At 39.1% G+C, this 10,399-nt stretch overlaps 1 protein-coding gene across 2 annotated transcripts in view; it reads right to left on the bottom strand.

The window, feature by feature from the left end:
* Positions 1 to 1,971, bottom strand: part of LOC109213109 (choline-phosphate cytidylyltransferase 2-like) — a 4,266-nt gene extending 2,295 nt beyond the window's left edge. Inside the window, exons 1-3 of one of the 2 annotated variants that reach the window (XM_019376869.1) lie at positions 1,693 to 1,971; positions 895 to 1,008; positions 131 to 226 (exon numbers count right to left, since the gene is read on the bottom strand). In XM_019376869.1, coding sequence (XP_019232414.1) covers positions 131 to 226; positions 895 to 1,008; positions 1,693 to 1,850 — 368 coding nt within the window. In that variant the 5' untranslated portion in view covers positions 1,851 to 1,971. The remainder of the gene's footprint in view (positions 1 to 130; positions 227 to 894; positions 1,009 to 1,692) is intronic. The other variant, XM_019376870.1, reaches the window with a different exon arrangement.
* Between the last annotated feature and the right edge of the window lie 8,428 nt (positions 1,972 to 10,399).

The raw sequence follows: 10,399 nt of genomic DNA, 5'->3' as shown, positions 1-10,399 counted from the left end.
AGGGGTATGAATCCAATTGATCATCTTCACAAAATCACATACACTAGTTCATGGAGATATTGATTACTCATTCTTCCACCGAAGGAAATCCCATTTATCCTAAAGCAACTGTGAAGCTAAGAAATCTTACGGAAGGGCATCATGAGCAACATAGTCAATATGATGCTTGTCAAGGAACTCTTGACTTATAACCCATGGGGCATCAGGAATGACTTCGTCCACCCACCTAGCAAACGTAAAAGGTTACTCAAATAGTTTACTACCAAAAATAATAAAAGAAAAGTAATGGCAACAGAACTAAAAGGATTATGAAGAAATGGAGAGCCTTCCCAAGTAATAACATTAACCAATATATGCACAATGAGAATCAAGCAGCCTTACTTGTGTACTAGCTTTGAGTATTATAACAAATTTCCCACCCAGAGATCCGAGTTCGGTACCTGGGTGGTTCCCCAAAAAGAAAAACAAGCAGCATCGGCACATTTGAAACTGGAAAAAAGCACATATGTAATTACTCCAATTCGTCACAATTGATGCTGCTTAAATGAGGCTGAATCACATGAAAGACCAACATGCATCATTGGCTGTTCGAATGTTCCAGTATCAAAGAGACAATTTACACCATGTAGAGGTCAAAAGGAGAAAAGGCAAATCCAGATAATAAATGTTCCTTGGAAGAGTAATGACTTTGCAAAGATGCCAACTTATCCCATTCAGAAAATAAACATTCTTTATAAAATTTCATGAAGCTTATGTCAGAACTAGATATGATGTCAAAATTAACTATACTCGATCAATCAACTATGCTTTGAATCCAAATTAATTTGATCAGCTGTATGAATACTGTATAACCATACTCGCAGTCGAAATAATTGAAACAAAAGAAGAACATACTTGCAATGGCGGAGGGACTCATAACGCTCTTCCTCTGTCATAACAGTTCTACCCTTGTATTTGTGCGTCATCTCATCCGAGCAACATCCAACAAGCAAGTATGTGTTGGGAAACCTGTGACCATCCCAAATAACTGTTAAGAGAAGAAAATTGTGCCATTATACCCAACTTATTCGGCAGTTCGCCAATGGAACACAGTCTACATACATATACGTGAAATCAACCACAAATTGAGAAAGCAGCAGCAGAATGAAGAAGGAGCATACAGATGCTAACTGAACAAAAAAAGATCAAAGCATTATAACCAACAGCTAATGTAAGTGACTCCTCCCAAATTACACCATTTGTGCTAACTATGACTGGTCACAAAATCTGTCTACACACATATAGCAAAAAATATAAATCAATCAATAACTACACCTCAATTCCAAACAATTTGGGATCGGCTATATTAGTCCTCTACACCTATTCCACCTCATCAGGCCCATATCATTGAGGAGTCATTATAATTTTGAACGTTTTTACATTGGGCATCCTCTATATCATTGAAGCTGTTCTCTTGTAGAAATGCAAAGTAAGGTTGCACATGTAAGACCCAATGCCTCCAGCCATTCACTCTATCGTTGTCCATATCATTCCAATAATTTCCATGTTTAAAAGATTCATTATGTTATATTGGGCAACAACGTAACCTACATAACTGTCAATTTTATTCCTTTAAAAAATCAAAGTTGACGTAGGTAGAAATGCATAGATAACGTGAAAATACGACTGAAGCAGAAATAGGAGAGCACATACGATTTTTTGGCTTGTTCGAGGGAGCGGGCGTGGCCGAAATGGAAGAGATCGTAGATCCCATCGGCGTAGACACGGACGGGGCGGTCTGACGGTGGGAGATCATTGACGCAATGGTGTTGGTTGTTGTGCTCCGCCGTCGCAACGCCGGTCTCTCCCATTTTCGTAGTATCTCAAATCGAATTTCGCTCCCGTCCGGTATGCCTTCTGTTATAGTTCCCACCTTTTATATGTCCACTTGCATGTAAATTATGCCAAGGTGCGATCTACGGAGCCAAAGCGACTACCCAAGTTCGTACCTAGTACCTAATCTCCAATAATTATTTTCACAAAAAAAAAAAATACTTTTGCTTTCATATGGTGTTTACATGGAATTAATCAATTTAATCTTAAAAATCATAAATTAATATAAGAATATATATTATTTAATTATTAATGATATAAGAGTTTAAATAATTTTGTGTAGACACCATGTATTCTATCTTCGATTCCCGACTTATTTTTCAATTACAAGTTGCAAGAATTTGAAAGAATAAGAGTAAAAGTTTTTTTTGGGGGTTAAATACTACCGTGTAGGATAGGCGTTGTATTAAGCAAAAGAGAACAGAGAGGGGTCTGGCTAGACCTTACCTCAAAATACAACACAAGAATGGAAAACCAATTCAGTCTTCAAAAGAATGGAGTAGGTAGATTATATGAGATCCTACTCCATCCCTACCACTTCTTTAACTTACAAAGAAATTGGCCTTATCATATCTAGTCCAATTGTGCCAAGAACTCCGCAACTTGATTAGCTTCCCTGAAACAGTGAGTTATGGTTGTGTTGGCAAGGTTCATGTTATGTGCAATGTCTTCAATCTCTCCTTTAAGCTTGTAGTTGTTGGCGTGCTTCTCTTGAATTATTTTAGTAACTATCTATGAGTCTAGTTCCAAAACCAAATTGGTATAGCTTTTTTAATACACCGTTGGACTCCAAATCTAGCTGCTAATGCCTCACTCAAGTTGTTACTACTACATTTAGATGCGATAGAAAATGCCATGATAAGATCGCCATTATCATTCCTGACAACTCCTCCTAGACCAGCCTTACCGTTCTCTAGAAAATAGCTTCCATCTGTGCTTAACTTGACCCAGCCAAGTTTAATCTTTTCCAGAATACTTGAGTCTAGATAGGGATAGTCCATCTGTGCTTAACTTGACCCAGCCAAGTTTAATCTTTTCCAGAATACTTGAGTCTAGATAGGGATAGGTCGTAGTTTGTGTACTACTTCATAGATGTGTAGCCAAGAGTCATTCCAGTTGCATGTAGGGAAGTTAAAATTTATCGCAGCTTAAATAGTCCGTTCTATTTGCTGCTTCATTTTGTACAACTTGAAATTATTTCGACTTGCAAGCACAATAAGCTTTCCAAATTTTCCAACACATTATTATAAGAGTAGTATGTAAAAGAGTTTTGTGCACAATATTACTGGTATTTTCACTCCACCAATTATGCAAAACCCCTCTAATATGCATATTTATGTGTCTTATTCCTAGGAGACCTCTGTAATACTTTTAAATATACTCTGCTGTTTGGCTTTCCACAAAGACATACTGAATAAATTCATATTGTGGTATGTTACAACAATTACATCTGAAAGGCATATGGTTCCCAAATCTAATAACAACACCATCAAAGGGGAGTTTTCCAAGAATAAGTCTCCAAGACAAACAGAAGATTTTTAAAGAAAGAATAGAATGCCAAAGCTTTCTAGTGAAACTATTTCTCCGAGCAGGGGCTCTTATAAAATTCCAAGCTGTTTTGTTGGAAAATACGGCATCGCCATTAGGAGTCCAAATTGCATAATTAAATTGATTTCCAATCTCCATTGTGCTAATATGCTGCAGTCGGCACTTACACTTGGTTTAGTTTGGTGTAATCCCAGGTTCCATTTGACATGTACTCCCTAACCTTGGTCTTTCCAGATTTGAGAAAGATTGGGCAAAGCCCCTTTACCTGTCCAATTATCCCACCAGAAGCTGCAATCTCCATTATGGATTCTCCAAAGCATAACTAACTCTAGTCTTATTCCTGATATGAAGCATGTGTCTCCGTATGAGATATGTTAGACGCACTCTTTCTGTGACATCTACTACAGCACTTGGCTTTAAGGAATCGTGACCATAGCAAGGGAATAGTCCTAAACCTCCACAACCTTTTCATGGCCAAGGCGTCGCTGATTTCTATCATACTTCTAATCTCAATACCACCTTCTTTCTTGGGGTAACAAAGCTTTTTCCAAGACCTCAACTGAAAGTTCTTTTTGTCCCCATAGGAGCCCCAGAAAAATTTCGCAAAATATTTTTTAGTTAAAGTAAGAGTCCCTTTAGGAGGGTCATAGCAGACATATATAGATGGGCATGGACTGTAGGACATGTTTGATAAGAATCGTTCTACCTCCTACAGAAAGCATTTTACCTTGCCATTCACTTAATCTTTTAACAAACTTGTCAACCATACTATCAACGTATTAAATCTTTTTTCTTCCTATATAGATAGGGCATCCCAAGTAGATAAAAGGGAAATTCTTATCCATAAAATCATTGACACTTCTCATTCTATTGATCCTAGATGGTGACACCTTTTGATTAGTGTCACGATCAAAAATTCATTAAAGGTCGTGATGGCGCCTAACACCGTTGTCAGGCAAGCCAGTGATAAATACTCATTTTAGTATTCTTGAAATCATGATTTTTCCTTCAATCAAATAATAAGAAATAAAGTTTACGGAGTAGATGATAATATTTTCTCAACTACACTACTGAATAACTCATAAGTGCCCTCAAAACCCGGTGTCACAAGTGCATGAGCATCAACTAGGAAGATAAAAAAAATACAGCATATGTCCGGATTACAAATTAGACAGGAAAAATATAAATAACTCTGAAGGAGACTCTGCTGGTTGCGGGTCGCAATATGGAATGCAGCTCACCTAAGTCCTCGCTTTAATCACGCCTCCGCTCTCACAAGGCCACTAGAAATATATGTGAACCTACACAAAAATGTGCAACAATTTTAGTACGAGTACGTAAATCAACGCGTACCCAGTAAGTGTCATGTCTAACCTCGAAGAAGTAGTGATGGGGGGTCGACTCTGACACTTACAATGGGCTAACAATAAAATGCCGATATTATATTTAAGCATGGAATACATAACATAGCTGTAAATTGAACAACTGAAAATAATCAACAATTCTATTACCATTTTTAATTTTTTTTCATCATTTAATAATTTATATCTTAAGACAATAAAGCAAATGTCAATTATTATTAGTTCCAAAGAGTTATCATGTGCAAGTCATGCCGAGGTCGTACGGCCCGATCCAACATATAAATATAAAATGTGCACTACCGAGGGTCGAACGACACGAACTAACATATAAATATAAATTGTGCACTGTCGAGGGTCAAACAGCACGAACCATAGATGCATCTATTAACCTACCGAGGCGAACAACTCGCTCCCATGAGAGTAGTGGAAATTTACCCTGCTTGCGGAATATATTTGCGACGCGGTTGCACATAGATTTCTTAAGTTATTATAATATCCTTCAATTCCTTTTTCAAAAATACGAAATTCAAATGAAAACTTTCAAGTCTCGAAATCCTAAATTTCAACTCTTTTCAAGGCATTTAATAAGCATACTCAGTTTCAATTCTTTTCAAGGCAAATAATAAACATAGTTAAATAATGGCATCAACAAGGCATGGTGTAAACCTATAACTACCGGGACATACGCATAACTAGTAGCTACATACGGACTCTCGTCACCTCGTGTGTACGTAAGCCCCCGCAAAATAAGAGCACACATGAATTCAATTCACCTATGGGTTAAATTCCATCTTACAAGGTTAAGAGACTTACCTCGTCCTAAAGCCCACTTTCTGATCACAATTTCACTCTAAAGCCCCAACTTGGTGCCATTCAATCCGAAACTAGTCAAACAACGTGCAAATTAATAAAAAATATACTCCAAGGCTTGAAATTTAACAATTTATAAAAATTCCCAACTTCGCTCGAAAGGTTGGTAGTGGGACCCACGTATCGGAACTCGACGAAACTCACAAAATCCAACAACCCATTCCGATACGAGTTCAACCATACCAATTTTATCAAATTCCGATAACAATTGACCTCCAAATCTTAAATTTTCGTTCTTGAAAAGTTTTGCAAAAATCTTGATTTCTTCCATTTAAATCCGAAATAAATGATGAATATAACCATAGAATCATGAAGTATAATTACTATCAGATATAGAACACCTACCCCAATCTATATGGTAAAAATCGCCTAAAAAATCGCTTCAGTTTGAGCTCCATAGCTCCAAATATGTTAAAAATGGCCGAAACCTCGAAATATAGCTTATGCCCAGGTATTTACTCTTCGCGATCGCGAAGCACAACTTTTTTCAGCCTAAACTTTGCCATTCGCGATCGCGAAGAACAAGTGCCCAACTCTTCCGACAGCCTCTAGTATAATGGTCATAACTTTTGTACAAAACTCCAAATTGCAAATCGTTTAACTTTTTGAAAACTAGACTCCAAGGGCTACAACTTTCATGCTTTGCTCATCTCCTAGTTCCTTATAGATTACTATAAGCTACCAAAGTCAGCCCTATGTAACACAAATTTCTTCTTCGCGATTTCCAAACTCTTCCCGGATAAGCTATAGTGTTTCACTCATAACGTTTTTTACACAAGTTCAAATGCCAAATGGTTTAATTTTCTGAAAACTAGACACAAAGGTCTACAACTTTTATTTTTGGATTATCTCCAAATTCCTTATAGATTGCAAGATACAAGCTTCCAAAGTCGGGTTAGTGCAGCAGAAACTTTCATTTATGCGATAAGATCTTCCGTGATCGCGAATCACTGGCCAATTTCTCCCATTTTACTCATCGCGATCGCGAGCGATTCCCCGTGATCGCGTAGCACACTGTTGTAGCCAAAAATCAGGTGCTGAAAGTGGCCTAAAAATGGTCCGAAATCACCCGAGCCCCTCGGGACCCCGTCCAAACATACCAACAAGTCTCAAAATATATCACGGACTTAGTTGAGGCCTCAAATCACATCAAACAATGCTAAAAATCGAATCACACCCCAATTCGAGTATAATGAAACTAAGAAATTCCAATTTCTACATTCGATGCCAAAACCTATCAAATCAATTCCGATTGACCTCAAATTTTGCACAAGTCATAATTGACATTACGGACCTACTCTCACTTCCGGAATCAGAATCTGACCCCGATATCAAAAAGTCTACTCCCGGTCAAACTTCTCCAAAACCTTCAAATTTCTAACTTTCACCAAATGACCCCGAAATGACCTACGGACCTCCAAATCCACATCCGGACGCGCTCCCAATACAAGAATCATCATACTGAGCTATTCCTAGACTCGGAATCCCAAACGGACATCAATAACATTGAAATGCACTTCAACCCAAATTTATGAAATTCTTCCAAAATGCCACTTTCCACAATAGGCGCCGAAACGCTCCCGGGTCATTCAAAACCTGATCCGGACATACGCCCAAGTCCAAAATCATCATACGAACCTGTTGGAACCTTCAAATCCCGATTCCGAGGTCATTTACTCAAAAGTCAAACCTTAGTCAATTTTTCCAACTTTAAGCTTCCAAAATTAGAATTTTCCATCCAAATCAACTCTGAACTTCCCGGAATTCAATTCCGACCACACGTACAAATCATAATACATGAAGTGAAGCTACTCAAGGTATCAAACTACCGAACGACGTGCTAAATCTCAAAACGACCGGTCGGGTCGTTACATTCTCTCCCACTTAAACATACGTTCATCCTCGAACGTGCTATGAACTGCTCTAGAGTTGTCCAAAATCACTGCTTAACACCTCGTGCACCTACCCGTGCTACCACAACCCAGTTGGACACATTAGCTCGAGTCAATCTGAAGATTCTCCCTTTTATTTAGTCAAATAAGCCTTAGAGCCAAATTCCAACATCCGGAACTCTCCACCGGGCCTGCTTTCAACATACGAACACCGTATTAGTCACTACACACTGTACCAAAACATGATTGCATACCTTTTCTGAATTCACACCATGCACTGCATATTTCACATGACCATAATAACATCCTCTGATAACAATAGCCGAAATTCCACGAATCCGATGCCCACAACAAACCGCATGACACATATAAGTCATGTTCCAACTCTTGGAATGCCGCCACAATGGAAGAGATGTGAAGAAATTCATAACCGACTGCCGAGTCAACAAATCATTGAGTCTCTCTTCCTGACAAGAACCATTACCTCATTATGAACCAAATAACGATATTTGCTCTCTAATATGTTTCATATAAATCTGATCGCACTGATCCTAGGTCCAATAATCTCGTCTCACCCAGTATAAACTGCTTAGGCAATAAGCCACCTCAGACACTGCCAAAATAAATCTCATATGATGCCACAATGTGCCAACAAGATACAAACTCGAATGTGACACATAAGGAAAGCGAAATCTGGAAGAAATACTCCACCCACATAACTACTTAAACCACCGAAAGGATGGTATGAACCTTTCTTAGAAAGTGAGAACAAAACACACAAGAATAGATATAGGGAATTGTACTCAACATCACACTGTTGCGGCGTGCAACCCGATCCACACATGATACCGTTGCGGCGTGCAACCCAATCCAACAATGATACCCGTGGCGGCGTGCCACCCGATCCAAACAATGTACCCGTTGCACATGCCACCCGATCCACACATAATAATCTATAAGGAAATACTTACCGAGCTAAAATGCTCATACATGAAAAATACCCGAATGCCAACCACAAGCACACAAAGTGCATAATACAAATCCTGGGGAGACGGATAGTGCCATACACTATGAAACTCAAGCACAACTAAGGTGCAATAAATGACCTGCATCTCGAGAGCCATCGTGCTCTCGCAACACCACAACTACATGGGATCTTAATACGCGTGCGAATAATCATACCGTCTCACAACCCACATGGAACAATAGATATTACACGGAATAGCTGACGACAAAAATAACATCCAAGGTCGAAGACTCCTCCGTAAAAATGCTAGGATGAAATGAACACATCCGGCCTGATATAGAGTCCACATTCACATTTAGGTCCATCCACGGACCTCAAGCCGATTCTGATCGTACCGCACTGAGATAATAATCTTTCAAGGATCCACAATAACCTTTTTCCATGAAACATAAGAACAGTCGTCAAATCCGGAACAAACTCACACGGTCCACAACCCAAGGAATAGAATGCCTCTTAGGCATAAACTCTCGCATTTGCGATATTACCATAACCTCCATACTTGGGTTCAATCTTTAACAATCAAGTGACTAACATGTCACATTTATACGAATCTCCCTGTGGGATACGCTCCCACGACCTTCCGCACCAAGTAACAAGTCTGCACATCCATACCACCAACCATACTAATGTTGTAAAGCGAATCAAGTATCCGCAAATCAGTACACAAAGCCTCTTACACATGACACCGACCTCATGTGATGCTAAAGACAATATCAGCTTACTCTAAACATCTGAATCCTTTCCTGCTCATCTGAGCTCGTGACATTCTTGTCAACACCAAATTGCAACCTCGATCCTCAACTTTCAAATCTCATGTCGCTCACCGCAGCTAATTCACCAATGCGTGAGAGCACAAGAATGCCATCATAACTCCTGAACCACTAATAGGATACACACTTCATCATATAGATACCTTTCACTTAACTCATTTCAAGAGAACCGTTGCAACACGCGATTGAATTCCCATAACCGCAGAAAATACAATCCTCAAGTAGGGATTTAAGCCACCATAACTCTTCCGGGGTCCGTCTATACTTATCAGACAATTATAATTGAATACCTCTAAATAAATCAAATTACAGCGGTCTCCAAGCCTCGCAGGTACCGCCACCAATCACTTGCATAACTTAACACGCTGAAGGAACTGATCATTGCCACCACCATGCCGATTCAACCATTGCTAACTGAACCAACTTCTTCTAATTTACTCTGGACTTTCCTTAGAAATAACAATGGCTCCATTCAAAATATAATGAACTCAATCCGCACTTATCTTGAGTGATCCCATTTCACGTGACCACATTGTCTTAAAACCCACGAATCATCTCATACCCTCCTTGTGCGCACATTCGCATTTTCAACTGGTACACCCATTTTGATAATTCCTCTATGAATCCGAAGTTATTTTCTCCCATTCCTCCAATGCTACACCGCAGACCGAAGATAACAAAAACACTCCAAGACCTTTTCATAATCCGTTGCAAAAGCTCGATATTTAACCATACCACGGACTCGAAATCTTTAGGCACCGAACTTTAATTTTTTGGAATCCACTAGGACCGTTGTTGAGAGTCACCCACTCCGACTCAGTCCCGAATATAATCAACTCCAAAACTCTGCTAGCACATGAATAATCTCTCAAAGAAGCACCCGACTGAATCACATTCCTTGTACATCACATCTACACGAAGCATAAACTCTGAGTCTTCCCAAAGCCTCAACATGAATCGATAAAGCCAAATATAGCACACATTCCCCAAATCTTTTGCTCAAATTACCACTGATGTTTTCTTTCCTTACTCGTAATAACCCACCAATATGCCGGTAAC

Source organism: Nicotiana attenuata, unplaced genomic scaffold (assembly GCF_001879085.1).
Source record: "Nicotiana attenuata strain UT unplaced genomic scaffold, NIATTr2, whole genome shotgun sequence".
Classification (NCBI taxonomy): Eukaryota; Viridiplantae; Streptophyta; class Magnoliopsida; order Solanales; family Solanaceae; genus Nicotiana; species Nicotiana attenuata.
Note: the sequence above shows the minus strand (reverse complement) of the source record. Positions and strands in the feature narration are given on the sequence as shown.